A 16,793-nucleotide genomic window follows, 5' to 3' on the forward strand; every position below is an offset into this window, starting at 1 on the left:
GGCTGAAAAATCCTTCTTTAACCAGTCTCCTCCCCTTCATCTACACTTATTGAAGTGGATTTAACATGTCACATCAATAAGGGATCATAGCTTTCACCTGGATTCGCCTAGGCAGTCTATGTCATGAAAAGAGCAGGTGTTGCTAATGTTTTGTACACTCAGTGTATAATGTCTTCTACAGAGAGAAGTTGTGATTCGCCCAGAAGAATGTACCGCCAACTACATCGAGTCACTATCAGTCAATAATTGTAAAGCTGTCCATTATTTAATGTTTTCCTTCTCTAGGTTTGTCCTGTGTAACTGCAAGCTTTACTTTGGGTGCTGAAATCCGTAGTTTTTGACAAAAGTAATATTTTACGCAACCTCTGTTAGCAGAGGAGGACAAAAATCAGATGTTTTTGATTTGGCAGGAGAAGCAGAGAACGCTATTTATCAAAAACTATGGATTCAAAACTGACAACTCTATAGCAATCAGGACAAGCACAGGTACACAGTAAGCATTAAAGAATGGATATTTTTTTATTTTTTTATTGAGTTACTGCGTGTTTGAAGTCACTAACTTCCTACTCCATTGGAAAACAGTGGATTACAGGGCGCAATTTGACAGACTACTGCAGATTTCAGCACCCAAAGAAAAGCTTGCAGTTACAGACAAACAGATACAAGGTAAGCATAAAAATAATGGACATTTTTACTAGTATTGGCAGCACACTCTTCTGGGCGCATCACAACTTAAAGGCCCAATGCAGTCAAAAAACATGATTTGCCAGTGTTTTATTATATGTATATTTCCACACTGAGGTTGGAAGAATACTGTGAAATTGTGACAATTATGATAATGCCCTTTTAGTGTAAGAGCTGTTTGAAAAGACCGCCTGAAATTTGAGCCTGTTTTGGTGGGATGGAGTTTTGGCCTGTCTGGTGACTAGTAAATAGACCAATAAGAAAGATTTCCAAATCTCTCTGCCAATAACAGCTAGTTCAGTTTTCCCCTCCCCACTCAGACCACTCCCAGACAGTCCTAGAAACATTCTTGCTTATGAAATTGCTATTTGCTAAGAAGCTATTTTGTTACTTTTTGACCATTTTAATTTAAAACAAATCACTGTAATATACTTAATTGTTACCCAGAAATGATTTGATATTGAGATTTAAAAAAAACGGCTGCATTGGAACTCTGTAGAAGACATGTGTTGGAGTTAAGTCACTTAGCTACCGGTGACCCAGTTTCATGCTTACAAGCTAACTGCTAATGCTATGCTAGCTTTCTCACTGCATCCTGAAGTCTCACACAGCCTAAATGCAGGCTAACACTAGCAAGCTTATGCTAGCAGACTCTGTACGTAACCCAGTCTCCAGCCAACACTGGCACACATCACACAGGCAAACAAGATACAACGGGTTTATTCATTACCTCAGGTCATTAGCCTACATCTGAGGGATTCTTCAGGCTACTTGAAAGACAGCCAGGCTAAAGCTGGTTCAGAATCTATTTTGCATGAGGATTGTCTACCAGGGTCTAGATCACAGTTCATTTGTTTTGTTTACATCCTTCAGATGTTTGCTGTGAGAGCTAAAGGTTCCAGGAGTGCTAGGTGAAGTGATATGGGTGAGGCAGGTGTGTGTCAACCCACAGAGGAGTGTGTCAGTCACAGAGGGGGCACTCAGGTGGAATGTGGCACTCCAGGTGCAGGAAGGAAGGGAGAATTAGGCCATGGGGAGAATCTCAATTGCATACTCCTAGCATCCTCTCTCCTCTCCTCAAAACCTATTGGATGAGAAAGCCAGAGGTACCTCCCCTCTGACCTTCCCCTCCAATGGGCTTTGGGGGGGAAGGTCAGAGGGGAGGATCAGAGCCTCTGGCCTTCTCATCAAATGGGTTTGGAGGAGAGAGGATTTTCCCATAGTTATCACAGACAGGCTACTGAAGGGAAGTGTACTGTTCACACATAGGCCAGGCTCTCCAACCCTGTTCCTGGAGCGCTACCCTCCTGTAGGTTCACTCCAACCCCAGTTGTAACTAACCTGATCAACCAGCTAATTATTAGAATCAGGTGTGCTCGATTTAGGTTGGAATGAAAACCTACAAGACGCAGGGCTCTATAGTGTGACCATTTTACTCGCATAAGCGCCTAATTATTTTGCTGTGCGACCTGGAATTTCTCTTTTTGACCACCTTTTTCCTCCCCAATTTTGTGTTATCTAATTGGTAGAGCCCTGTCCCATCGCTGCCACTCCCGTACGGACTCGGGAGAGGCGAAGGTTGAGAGCAATGAGTCCTCAGAAACACAACCCTGCCAAGCCTCACTGCTTCTTGACAACGCCCACCTAACCAGGAAGCCAGCCACACCAATGTGTCAGAGGAAACACTGTACACCTGGCGACCGTGCAGTGTGCATGCGCCCGGCCCACCACAGGAGTCGTTAGAGCACGATGGGACAAGGACATCCCCGGCCGGCCAAACCCTCCCCTAACCCGGACGACTCTGGGTCAAATGTGCGTCGCCTCATGGGTCTCCTGGTCGCGGACAGCTGCGACACAGCCCGGGATCGAACCCGCATCTGTAGTGACGGCTCAAGCACTGCAGTGCCTTAGACCTCTGCGCCACTCGGGAGGCCCAGCGACCTGACATTTTTATTTAGGAGCATCAGAGTGCCTAGAAAAATGAAGGATTCTAGCTTTAATATCTAAAAATACTTTTCACTGTGCTCCTACATTTATTTGTGTGTGCCCACATTTTTCAACTTTGGGGCACACATGCTCCTTGTAAAGAAGTTCAGCGTAGAGCCCTGGGACGGTACGTCTCCAGGAACAGGTTCAGAGAGCTCTGCTATAAAGTATTGTGTGAAAGGAGGACCCCAGGGGAATAAAGAGAAAGTGATCTGTCCATGATCTGAGTCAGAGCCGCCCTGCTGCTGACCCCTCTCGCTGTAGAGCCGCCCTGCTGCTGACCCCTCTCGCTGTAGAGCCGCCCTGCTGCTGACCCCTCTCGCTGTAGAGCCGCCCTGCTGCTGACCCCTCTCGCTGTAGAGCCGCCCTGCTGCTGACCCCTCTCGCTGTAGAGCCGCCCTGCTGCTGACCCCTCTCGCTGTAGAGCCGCCCTGCTGCTGACCCCTCTCGCTGTAGAGCCGCCCTGCTGCCGACCCCTCTCGCTGTAGAGCCGCCCTGCTGCCGACCCCTCTCGCTGTAGAGCCGCCCTGCTGCCGACCCCTCTCGCTGTAGAGCCGCCCTGCTGCCGACCCCTCTCGCTGTAGAGCCGCCCTGCTGCCGACCCCTCTCGCTGTAGAGCCGCCCTGCTGCCGACCCCTCTCGCTGTAGAGCCGCCCTGCTGCCGACCCCTCTCGCTGTAGAGCCGCCCTGCTGCCGACCCCTCTCGCTGTAGAGCCGCCCTGCTGCCGACCCCTCTCGCTGTAGAGCCGCCCTGCTGCCGACCCCTCTCGCTGTAGAGCCGCCCTGCTGCCGACCCCTCTCGCTGTAGAGCCGCCCTGCTGCCGACCCCTCTCGCTGTAGAGCCGCCCTGCTGCCGACCCCTCTCGCTGTAGAGCCGCCCTGCTGCCGACCCCTCTCGCTGTAGAGCCGCCCTGCTGCCGACCCCTCTCGCTGTAGAGCCGCCCTGCTGCCGACCCCTCTCGCTGTAGAGCCGCCCTGCTGCCGACCCCTCTCGCTGTAGAGCCGCCCTGCTGCCGACCCCTCTCGCTGTAGAGCCGCCCTGCTGCCGACCCCTCTCGCTGTAGAGCCGCCCTGCTGCTGATAGTGATCAGGATAACACTGTGAGCTGTCTGTCTATCAGCTCAGGTCATTTACATTAGATAGTGGCTGAAGGACGAGAACCATCAATACAGGAGGAAGGTTTATAAAGACAAACTCAGCAAAAAAAGAAACGTCCTCTCACTGTCAACTGCGTTTATTTTCAGCAAACTTAACATGTGTAAATATTTGTATGAACATAAGATTCAACAACTGAGACATAAACTGAACAAGTTCCACAGACAACAGAATTTTGAATAATGTGTCCCTGAACAAGCGGGGGGGGGGGGGGGGGGGGGGTCAAAATCAAAAGTAAGTCAGTATCTGGTGTGGCCACCAGCTGCATTAAGTACTGCAGTGCATCTCCTCCTCATGGACTGCACCAGATTTGCCAGTTCTTGCTGTGAGATGTTACACCACTCTTCCACCAAGGCACCTGCAAGTTCCCGGACATTTCTGGGGGGAATGGCAGAACACTGACATTCCTGTCTTGCAGGAAATCACGCACAGAACGAGCAGTATGGCTGGTGGCATTGTCATGCTGGAGGGTCATGTCAGGATGAGCCTGCAGGAAGGGTACCACATGAGGGAGGAGGATGTCTTCCCTGTAACGCACAGCATTGAGATTGCCTGCAATGACAACAAGCTCAGTCCGATGATGCTGTGACACACCGCCCCAGAACATGACGGACCCTCCACCTCCAAATCGATCCCGCTCCAGAGTACAGACTTCGGTGTAACGCTCATTCTTTCAACGATAAACGCGAATCCGACCATCACCACTGGTGAGACAAAACCGCGACTCGTCAGTGAAGAGCACTTTTTGCCAGTCCTGTCTGGTCCAGCAACGGTGGGTTTGTGCCCATAGGCGACGTTGTTGCCGGTGAGGACCTGCCTTACAACAGGCCTACAAGCCCTCAGTCCAGCCTCTCTCAGCCTATTGCAGACAGTCTGAGCACTGATGGAGGGATTGTGCGTTCCTGGTGTAACTCGGGCAGTTGTTGTTGCCATCCTGTACCTGTCCCGCAGGTGTGATGATCGGATGTACCAATCCTGTGCAGGTGTTGTTACACGTGGTCTGCCACTGCGAGGACGATCAACTGTCCGTTCTGTCTCCCTGTAGCGCTGTGTTAGGTGTCTCACAGTACGGACATTGCAATTTATTGCCCTGGCCACATCTGCAGTCCTCATGCCTCCTTGCAGCATGCCTAAGGCACGTTCACGCAGATGAGCAGGGACCCTGGGCATCATTCTTTTGGTGTTTTTCCAGAGTCAGTAGAAAGGCCTCTTTAGTGTCCTAAGTTTTCATAACTGTGACCTTAATTGCCTACCGTCTGTAAGCTGTTAGTGTCTTAACAACCGTTCCACAGGTGCATGTTCATTAATTGTTTATGGTTCATTGAACAAGCATGGGAAACAGTGTTTAAACCCTTTGCAATTGATTATCTTTGAAATACAGGGTCCTGAAAAAAGTACGTTCATTTTTTGCTGAGTTTAGGTATTGTTTTCTCACTTTGACGCATAACAATAGACTAGTGCAAAGTCTGCAAACCTGTATATCAGTAACCAACACACACACTACTGTTAGATAACCAACTACCTGACGAGACACTACCAATCGTATTATATCAGTATTATATTATATCAGACATACGATCAGCCTGTCACATACCATGCTGGACCAATCTAATATCAGTGACATATCATGAGCCAATCGTATATCAGTTCCCATTGGCCAATCAAACCACCGACATTAACTTCAGTTGACTTTAATCTTTTACACGAATGACCAGAGCCCATCGTTGAGAAGAGACGGGAGAACAAGGAGCCAGATGTTTCATCGGATGTAGAAATCTAAAGCATCTGGTTAGAATTCCCACTACCCACCAAATATGATGAGGAGAAGAAGCCCAGTGGCCTGCAGTGGGAGAGTATGGAGCGAGATGAAACTGGGCCAACATTCTGCACATTTTCTCATCGAAGAAAAGCCCAACCTCAACACAGTTTTCTATTCCCAAAACTACAATCTGTTACAAACAGAGCGCAATAAGTTTTGTAGGCGTGACCCTTTACAAAAATGTTCAAAATCGTGTTGTTTACAAGGAGGGAGAATTTGCACTCTTTACAGATTAGGTGTACCCTAACGGAAATATACAAATACACGCTAGGATCTCGCTAGCTCGTGTTTGGCTCTGGCCACCTCCTTGCTTGTTCTGCCCACTTTGCTTCATTTGATCCATTGAAAATGACACAGACTAACTCTTGGGTTAGTTATAAATATCTTTGGTAGAACCAGTCCGACTACAGGGTTTTGACTGGATGGGATACAGCCTTTGTCAGATTTTACTTTTCGTAGCAGGTTAGAACTAACATAGCAGGTTAGGAAAACTAGGTTAATGTTAGGAAAAGGGTTAGTTAAAATGCAACAACAAAAAATAGTGACTTCAGTTTGTCAGAACCATAGCAACAGTGTTCTAGAATGTGTTGAAACATGGCCACTCCTCTTTCACGGCAACAATAGGCCCTAGTCTAAATCCTATTCATGGGTTGCACGTTTCGTCAAAACATTGTTTTGAAAGTTTGTTTTAGGACTAATGCCCAGCTGAGCATTTAGACTCAATGGGTGCTGATTTGGGATGCACGATATATCGGTAAGCATATCGGAATCGGCCGATAATCGCTAAAAATGCCAAAATCGGCATCGGCCCGATGTCTGGTTTAAAGCCAATGTGCAAAGCCGATGTCAAAGCTGACATGCATACATATATAAACGTAGGTATTTATTTAACTAGGCCAGTTAATTAAGAACAAATTCTTATTTTCAATGATGGCTTCAGAACAGTGTGACCCTTTACCTGCCTTGTTCAGGGGCAGAACGACAGATTTTTACCTTGTCAGATCGGGGATTCGATCTTGTAACCTTTCGGTTACTAGTCCAACGCTCTAACCACTAGGCTACCTGCCGCCCTGTATATAGTGCTACACGTGCAACACAGTATTCCTAACCTAGCCCACAATGTCTGCTGTGTGGATCGAGCAGTCAACAAGTCCAGCAGTCATTTAAAAAGAGTAAGAACATTTCAGCGAGAAAACTCAAAGGCCAAATCCATTAAAGCCAAGATAATGGAATTCATTGCCCTTGACAATCAACCGTTCTCTGTCGTGGATGTTGGCTTTCGCCGACTGGTCGGGCACCTCGAGCCCCAGTACACACTACCAAGTAGCCAATATTTTTCAGATGTTGCCCTACCGGAGTTACACAGTATTGTTGAAACTATCATCTATGAGCTACTTGCTATGGGTGTCACTGCTATTAGCTTTATGACTGACATTTGGACCAGCGATGTCAGCCCCATGAGCATTATGAGTCTGACAGCACAGTGGTCGACGAGGACTACGTACTGAGGAAAGCCATATTGCATGCTCAAGAATGTGCTGGTTCTCATTCCGCTACTGCCATTTCAATGGCATTTGAGAACATGTTTGAAACATAAACACTCCTAGCTCCATTCGAACAACTGACTGGAGAAATAAGCTCAACTGTGTCTGCAGCAGACGTGATACCCTGTCATGGCATTGAAAGGCCTGCTCAACAAAAATGCCAACACAGACCGTGGGGTTAACTTGGAAAATTACTCTACTAGAGGCTGTGAACAAGCGATTCGGTGGCATTCTCTCTGAGCCTCTACTGTGTCGCCACCATGCTTGATGCTAGGTACAAGGACCGCTACTTCGATGTAGACAAGGAACAGGGTTTACGTGAAATGTTAGACAGCTGGACAAGATGGAAATGGACACAGTGACAGTGCGCACCGAGGAAGAGAGGCCACGGACAGACAGAGCTGAAACTTAACTGCTTGACATGTGTGATGAAATCCTGGTTGAGACTGAACAAATGAACAACGAAACAGCACAGCAAGTGAGTGAGTGAAAGAAATAGGCTTTAATTATGTTTCTGGTAATGGGGACATACGTAAATGGCAACAAAATAACTTTTTGGTCAGTGTTTGTGTTTCAACTATTTAACTGTACTAGAATGCTTAAAAGGACGGTAACATTTTAAGATATCGGTATAGTTCTTTTTGGCAAGGAAAATATTGGATATCGGTATTGGCCAAAAATGTCATATCGGTGCATCACTAGTGCTGATGAAGATTTAGGGAAAAGTGCATTACTGTGGCTTGGAAACACTGACATTTCAAAAGGAGGCAAATAATTAGTTGGAAAAGCTTTTGTCATCATTGTTATGTCGCCAGATTTCGTTTTGATACAGTATAACTAACTAGCTAGCTAAGATTGAGGGGAGAGCACATTTCCAGAGGTCAGGACACTCACGCTTCTGTGTTAAGCTGATGGTGGTGTTGAGTACTGCAGCAGTATTACAGTGATAAGGACACACACACACACACTGGATATGTCTTGACCTTTCCAGGGGTCAGGGTGATGGTGTTGAGTAGTACAGCAGTATTACAGCTATAAGCGTCACACTAGGCAGGAGCTAGCAGCAGCATACTCTGAATCATTCCAGCTTACACAGATTTAACATACACCATCTGTTCCAATCAACCACGCTGGATAGAGCCGGGCTATCCCTTACACAACTTTATATCACAAACAAACGCATATTAGTGCGCAAAGTCGCACAAGTGCACAATACACACACATAGCGTTTCCCCTCGCTCACATAATGAAACAGGCTTGTCAGTCCCTTGCTGCTAACACATTCACCTGAGAGTAAACAACAAAGTCATCATGGCCAAATAACAACACATGGCACTGACTGACTACTGCAGGTTATTGACCTCTGTGTTACACAGCCTATTACATTACATTATTATAAACAAGGGAATTTAGAAACATTAGCTTGCACCATACGTATACTACAGTAGCTAAGAGGATGGGCTGTCACAGCTAGGCCTATATTTCAGGCTAAATCGCAAATTCTTCCTAGACTAGCTCTGGTGAGAAGCAGCATACTAGCCGGGTATCATCTGAGACACAACCTACAGAATGTTACTCAGACACCCTAACTGAGGAATGAACATTATACCGCAAACACTCTTGATTGTTAGACCCGCCTGGTATTCAGTCAAGCAGGGTCTTTATACTACTAACAACAGCAGGGATAAGGAGGCCTCTCCTCATTCACGAGGTGCCTGGCTGCTAGCAGACGTCCTTGACTCGACACACACACACCCGTAATGGTGTTAAAGGGCCCATATGAGCGGGCCTGGGCTAGGGTTATCAGAGCACCAGCGTCACAGTGGAGCCGCCAGGGAACAATCACTGTCTGAATATAGGGACAGACAGGTAGGCCAAGTTATGATATGGCTACTGGCTAGCCCCCTCTACTTTGAAAGAGGCTAACCTTATCAGGGCTACAGACAGACAGACAGACAGACAGACAGACAGACAGACAGACAGACAGACAGGGACTAGTGGGAGAGAATACAAAACGACAGCTCACCAGCCACAACAAAACAACTCGTCACAAATTATGCTTGTCTTCTGTGATAATGTACGGTAGCAAGAAGGTTCAGGAAAACCATTCCAACAGAAAGGGCTCAGATGTTTTAATAAAACTCCTCTCTGCCCACCATAGCCTCAGACAGCTGTGAAGAGTCTGCCCTATAGCTGGCTGTAGTCATGCCTGGCTGTCCTGTCTCTCATACACTCCACTGTATAATGTCCACCATTCAACACGACAGTCCTCCCGGGACCCTAATCGTCCTCCAATGACCCAAATTAAGAAGAAAGTGTGCAAATCTAGATGTATTCTCATAACTCGCAACCCACCTCAAGTGCCCAGGGCCCACTTTGGCTCCCAAACCATAGTTTAACCTTTTCTCAATATAGGGGGTGCTGTTTCAACATTAGCATTTATCGTCTCCAAATTAAACTGCCTCATACTCAATTCTTGCTCGTACAATATGCATATTATAGTTATTATTGGATAGAAAACACTCTCTAGTTTCTATAGCCGTTTGAATTATGTCTCTGAGTGAAACAGAACTCATTCTACAGCACTTTTCCTGATATGGAGTGAGATTTCAGACATTTTGGCCTCTGGTCCCAGGTCAGTTTTAAAGTCCCTGTAAATCCTATGAGGATACAAACACTGCCCATGCCTTCCTCTAGATGTCAGTAAGAGGTGACAATTTGAATGGAGTCGATTGCGCAATCAGGGCCAGTATAAAACGCGAAAGACCGGATGTACCGTTCTTTTCCTGCTGCGCCTCACGCAAGATGGACGTCGGACTCTCTCTCTTTCCAAGCGTTGGTTTAGCCACTTATATATCGCCGGTCATGTTTTTACTCGTTATAGGTGTTAAAAACATCATAAGGTAGTTAATTTAAACCGTTTTATAGCAATTTATATCCGTTTAGTGCGATTTTGAGGCATTGCTTTGTGATGCACATTGAAGCGCCGGGCACGTTTCGGGGTCCCGGTCGAACGTTAGTGGGCATTTCGACGGACAAGAGGACAGCTTTCGACCAAAAGAAGATTAGACCCAAGAAAGGATACATTGCCCAAGATACTGATGGAAGAACAGCTCACAGTAAGAACTATTTATGATGATAAATCGCTGTTCTGTTGAAAATTTTTAAACGCATATGTCGCCATTTTGTTATGTGTAGCTTCGCTTGGCGGACCCGGTATTGCACAGTAAGGATAATTTTACAAATGTAAGTCAGCGATTGCATTAAGAACTAATTTGTCTTTCGATTCCTGTCAACCCTGTATTTTTTAGTCAAGTTTATGATTAGCTATCGATTAGACTAGATCACTCTCAAATATAGCGCCCGACATTTTCAGGGCAGTTTTGCTAGTATTCTCATTGTATAACCACGGTTTTTTGTGGCTAAATATGCACATTTTCGAACAAACTCTATATGTATTTTGTAATATGATGTTACAGGAGTGTCATCGGAAGAATTCTGAGAAGGTTAGTGAAAAAATTAATATATTTTGGTGATCATAACGTTATCGCTCCCCTTGCCTTTGATTCATGCTGGGGTAACGTTTGCACATGTGGTATGCTAATATAACGATTTATTGTGTTTTCGCTGTAAAACGCTTAGAAAAACTGAAATATTGTCTGAATTCACAAGATCTGTGTCTTTCCATTGCTATGCTTTGTCTATTTTTATGAAATGTTTTATGATGAGTAAATTGGTAATACACGTTGCTCTCTGTATTTATTCTAGTCGAGTTGTGATGGTGGGTGCAATTGTAAACTATGATTTCTACCTGAAATATGCACATTTTTCTAACAAAAACTATCCTATACAATAAATATGTTATCAGACTGTCATCTGATGAGGTTTTTTCTTGGTTAGTGGCTATCAATATCTTTATTTGGCCGAATTGGTGATAGCTACTGGTGGAGAGAAAAAATGGTGGACAAAGAAAAATTGTGTCTTTTGCTAACGTGGTTAGCTAATAGATTTACATATTGTGTCTTCCCTGTAAAACATTTTAAAAATCAGAAATGATTGCTGGATTCACAAGAAGTGGATCTTTCATCTGGTATCTTGGACTTGTGATTGAATGATATTTAGATGCTACTATTTACTTGTGACGCTATGCTAGCTATGCTATTCAGCTTTTTTACTGGTGGGGGGTGGGGGGTGCTCCCGGATCCGGGTTTCTGACTCGTTAGAAGTTAACAAACCCTGAGCTAGGGTTATTAAACCACTACAGGGTTAACTTCTATTACTTACAGACTGAGCTACCTGACCCACTACTCCACTGACTTAGAGAGCCTCCACTCCTCAGTATACTACTGTACCAGACTAGACTACAGACTAGTGGAGACTGGAGAGGATGACACAGGTGTTCACAAACACAAACTATCACAGGACAAGAGCTGAGGGTTCCATACAAGAGCTGAGGGTTCCAGACTGAAGCAGCACAAAGCATTCCTTGTAGACTCCCTAAAAAAGAAAATCAGTTGTAGGACATTGCACAACTCCCTGCCACATGAAGTTAGCCCATGCCCAGTATGTCAGTGAGGCAGGCATACAGGTTTCACTTCCCTCCCTTACCACAGCCCCTGTGACCAATGGCAGTGACTGAGGGGTTAGGGGGTAATTAAGTCCTTTTTACATCAGCCGTTGTCACAAACTGCTATACAGATACTCAGCCTAAAACCCCAAACAGCAAGCAATGCCGATACAGAAGCACAGTGGCTATGAAAGACTCACTGGAAAGGCAGGAATGTAGGAAGAAACCTAGAGAGGAATCAGTGGCCAGTCTTCTGGCTAAGAGGTCAGGGGTTAGCGAATGTATGTTTCAACTTTGTCAGCAGCACAGCCCCCTTGGCCCCCAGGACAGTCAGGAGTTACTGACATTGGGCAAGGGGTTAGGGTTTAATGAGTGAGGGGTTAGTAATTGAGAGATTAGCTCAGCACATTAAAAAGCTCTCCCCTGAGAAAGTGAGTGGAGCTCCCAGAGGGGAGTAAGGGAGCTGGGCTGAGCGGGGCTGGGAGGCCTCAGTCAGGCCTCAGTATGATGGATACTGGGCTCCGTGCTCCTCCTGCTCCCATAGAACTGCACTGTGACCTGGGCCAGTTAAAGTTCCCTATTAGGGTGACCTTAGACTGATGCAGGCCGCGCGTGCGTGCGTGGCGGAGCAGTTCTGATGGACTGACGCCTCCCTGTCACTAAGCCTTGATTAAGACATACTAATGAGATTTAGCTGTGAGAGAAACACATATCCTTGAGGGTGCATATTACACTGTAAGACCAGTTACTCCACAACAGCCAGCTCCCTTCAGTCAGGCTGGCTACTGTGCTCCAGGTTGTGTTCAGGTTGTGACTGGTTAACTCTAAAGGTTAGAGACAAGAATGCTGTTTTATACTGGGGTGTGATATCTAGCACAACACAATGCCCTCTTTCTTCCATAACATCCCAGATTAACTGGAGACAATGTGCCATGTCAGCCACAACTTAAACTTACCCCAGTGAGGTCATATAGACCTGCAAGTAATCAGAGTTAGGGGGCAGCAGGTAGACTACTATTTAGAGCGTTGGGCCAGTAAATGAAAGGTTGCTGGATCGAATCCCCGAGCTGACAAGGTAAAAATCTGTCGTTGAACTGCCCCTGAACAAGGCAGTTAACCCACTGTTCCCCGGTAGGCCGTCATTGTAAATAAGAATTTGTTCTGAACTGACTTGCCTAGTTTATATATACAGTGGGGAGAACAAGTATTTGATACACTGCCGATTTTGCAGGTTTTCCTACTTACAAAGCATGTAGAGGTCTGTAATTTTTATCATAGGTACACTTCAACTGTGAGAGACGGAATCTAAAACAAAAATCCAGAAAATCACATTGTATGATTTTTAAGTAATTCATTTGCATTTTATTGCATGACATAAGTATTTGATCACCTACCAACCAGTAAGAATTCCGGCTCTCACAGACCTGTTAGTTTTTCTTTAAGAAGCCCTCCTGTTCTCCACTCATTACCTGTATTAACTGCAACTGTTTGAACTCGTTACCTGTATAAAAGACACCTGTCCACACACTCAATCAAACAGACTCCAACCTCTCCACAATGGCCAAGACCAGAGAGCTGTGTAAGGACATCAGGGATAAAATTGTAGACCTACACAAGGCTGGGATGGGCTACAGGACAATAGGCAAGCAGCTTGGTGAGAAGGCAACAACTGTTGGTGTAATTATTAGAAAATGGAAGAAGTTCAAGATGACGGTCAATCACCCTCGGTCTGGGGCTCCATGCAAGATCTCACCTCGTGGGGCATCAATGATCATGAGGAAGGTGAGGGATCAGCCCAGAACTACACGGCAGGACCTGGTCAATGACCGGAAGAGAGCTGGGACCACAGTCTCAAAGAAAACCATTAGTAACACACTACGCCGTCATGGATTAAAATCCTGCAGCGCACGCAAGGTCCCCCTGCTCAAGCCAGCGCATGTCCAGGCCCGTCTGAAGTTTGCCAATGACCATCTGGATGATCCAGAGGAGGAATGGGAGAAGGTCATGTGGTCTGATGAGACAAAAATAGAGCTTTTTGGTCTAAACTCCACTCGCCGTGTTTGGAGGAAGAAGAAGGATGAGTACAACCCCAAGAACACCATCCCAACCGTGAAGCATGGAGGTGGAAACATCATTCTTTGGGGATGCTCTTCTGCAAAGGGGACAGGACGACTCTACCGTATTGAGGGGAGGATGGATGGGGCCATGTATCGCGAGATCTTGGCCAACAACCTCCTTCCCTCAGTAAGAGCATTGAAGATGGGTCGTGGCTGGGTCTTCCAGCATGACAACGACTCGAAACAGACAGCCAGGGCAACTAAGGAGTGCCTCCGTAAGAAGCATCTCAAGGTCCTGGAGTGGCCTAGCCAGTCTCCAGACCTGAACCCAATAGAAAATCTTTGGAGGGAGCTGAAAGTCCGTATTGCCCAGCGACAGCCCCGAAACCTGAAAGATCTGGAGAAGGTCTGTATGGAGGAGTGGGCCAAAATCCCTGCTGCAGTGTGTGCAAACCTGGTCAAGAACTACAGGAAACGTATGATCTCTGTAATTGCAAACAAAGGTTTCTGTACCAAATATTAAGTTCTGCTTTTCTGATGTATCAAATACTTATGTCATGCAATAAAATGCAAATTAATTACTTAAAAATCATACAATGTGATTTTCTGGATTTTTGTTTTAGATTCCGACTCTCACAGTAGAAGTGTACCTATGATAAAAATGACAGACCTCTACGTGCTTTGTAAGTAGGAAAACCTGCAAAATCGGCAGTGTATCAAATACTTGTTCTCCCCACTGTATATATATATATATATATATATATATATATATATATATATATATATATATATATATATACACATACATACATACATACATACACACACACATATATACATGTATACATACATACATACATACATACATACACATTAGGAGAGTGACTGACTATAAGAGGTAGAGCTATAAAATACCTCTCCCAGCAGGGACCTAGGAGATAGTCTAACATTAGATTAGGCCTACCACACCGGGCAGAGAGACACACACCATAGGTCTCCAACATAGGAAGGGCCTTAATACTAGGGTAAAACTGTTGGATATTGACATGGTAGGTAGGCCTAGTTACCAGTGAACTGTAGGGGCCTATATAGAGAGAGTTGCTTTATAAGCAGTTATAACTATATTACCGGTAAGTAGTCTAGTCAAACAGACCAGGCTCAATGGGTGTAGAGCATTATCTTTAGATAAAACCCTTGGAGTGAAAAACACTGTCAGTTGAGACAATACAGATTAGAGTAATGAGAAGTACTGCTGAACTAACACAACTCCCAATTCCACATGACAGGCAGTCATATGTTCTTCACACATCCATTTCAGACACTGGTCTGATCTGGATAGAAACTTGACTAGCCCCATTTAAAGGAACAGGAAGTGGTGCTAGATATAAACTCTTACTTATTACCACTTTGATGAAAACTGTAGCTACTTTGCATGTAGTTAGCTAGCTAAATTAAATACCATAGGAAATGTAGTTGCAGCCGCATAGGCATAATATGAACACATAGCTAGCCTACATAACAGATTTTATGACAGAAGGTACCAGAAACTTGACTGGTGACAGTTCCAGGTGTAAGCCAGATAATGTAATAATGGGGGCAGACAGACTAAACGTCACGTATTTACCAAAATGTAGCTGGCCAACATCAAAATGGATGGCTAATGTTACACACTGAACAGGGCAAAACAGTAACAAGTAACTACTTAGATAGCTGTAAGTTGGTCAAATATGTCAAATCAGAAATACACATAGCTAGTTAGCTAACTCTGATAAGGTTGTGTTATAACATTAGTTAACGTTACTAATTAACATTACTAAAGTTAGCTAACGTTACTAGTATTTAGCAGGCTAAGTTATATTGCTAGGAAGCAAATGGGGCAATTGGCATCGATGTTGCTAGCCACCTAGCCCAAGAATGTACTATTGAATGGGCTAGCCACCACCTAACTAGCCAGTTAGTTAATAACTACTTTGGGACGCGCACATTCCATTCTCACCTGAATCAGTTGAGCTGAAGAGATTCTCCTGTTAGCAACGTCGTTACTCATAATAATGTAAACGCATAACGTTGGTTATTCCACCTAGCCAGAGAGCTAATTCCAGCACGGTATTGTCACCAAGGATAACTTCAGCTCATCGTATTAGCTATCTAATCCTGGACTAACTGACAGAGCAAGGAGTTTTTTTTTTCAAAACAGACAAGCCTGTCGGTGCTCATCGTCCAATGTTTACCTGTGGTCGGATGCTAAATTGTTAGCTAGCTGTTTGGCTGCTGTCACTCAACGCTGTCACTGCCCAGCGCGGAAAACAAACTATAGACTCTCCGTGAAGCGAGTATGAACTTACCTCTGCAAACATCGTTTACAATGTTGTAGATGTCGTAGCTTGGGCTAAACCCGCCACATTGTACAAGGCACAAATATATGGATTTTCTGGTTTAAAAGCGGTTGTATCTCCACTCTCCGTAGTCTCTTCGGAGAGTCGCCATGTTGCACAAGCTTTACGTCTCGGGCACCCCTTTTCTCGACGTCGCTCTCTGATTGGCTGAAAATGGTTATGATGCCAGCAACACACCCGTGACTGGGTGTTGCTGAATTCTACAAACATTCTCATCTACTACTTTAACAATTGCGACTGAGCCAAATACTTTCTCTGGAACACATAATCAACATTTATGATTGTATGTTATATTCGGTGGGGAAAGTTATCTTAGATTGTTTGCTACTGTTTTGCAGATAGGCGGGCCCACAACATTGTTTGATGGACTGCATACACGACAGCTGCCTATGAAAATGTAGTAAAGCCTATCTCTCTCTCAACATAAAATCAATTAAAGTTACAAATAACTATCAAGTGCATGATTGACAAGTGGTTGACCGCCAGAGGAAGCAGGTGGGAGCTATAGGAGGACGGGCTCATTGTAATGGCAGAAATTGAATAAATGGAACAGTATCAAACATATGGAAACCACATGTGGTTCCA

General features: G+C 45.2%; 1 protein-coding gene across 6 annotated transcripts in view; it reads right to left on the reverse strand.

The window, feature by feature from the left end:
* The window catches only part of snx13 (sorting nexin 13), a 36,650-nt gene extending 20,317 nt beyond the window's left edge, over window positions 1–16,333 (reverse strand). For 2 of the 6 annotated variants that reach the window (XM_071368425.1, XM_071368423.1), the window contains exon 1: window positions 15,809–16,091. In XM_071368425.1, the coding sequence (XP_071224526.1) occupies window positions 15,809–15,859 (51 nt within the window). In that variant the 5' untranslated portion in view covers window positions 15,860–16,091. Of the gene's footprint in view, window positions 1–15,808; window positions 16,093–16,157 lie in introns of those variants that run through there. The other 4 variants (XM_071368427.1, XM_071368424.1, XM_071368426.1 and 1 more) reach the window with 3 other exon arrangements.
* Between the last annotated feature and the right edge of the window lie 460 nt (window positions 16,334–16,793).

Source organism: Salvelinus alpinus, chromosome 26 (genome assembly GCF_045679555.1).
Source record: "Salvelinus alpinus chromosome 26, SLU_Salpinus.1, whole genome shotgun sequence".
Taxonomy (NCBI): Eukaryota; Metazoa; Chordata; class Actinopteri; order Salmoniformes; family Salmonidae; genus Salvelinus; species Salvelinus alpinus.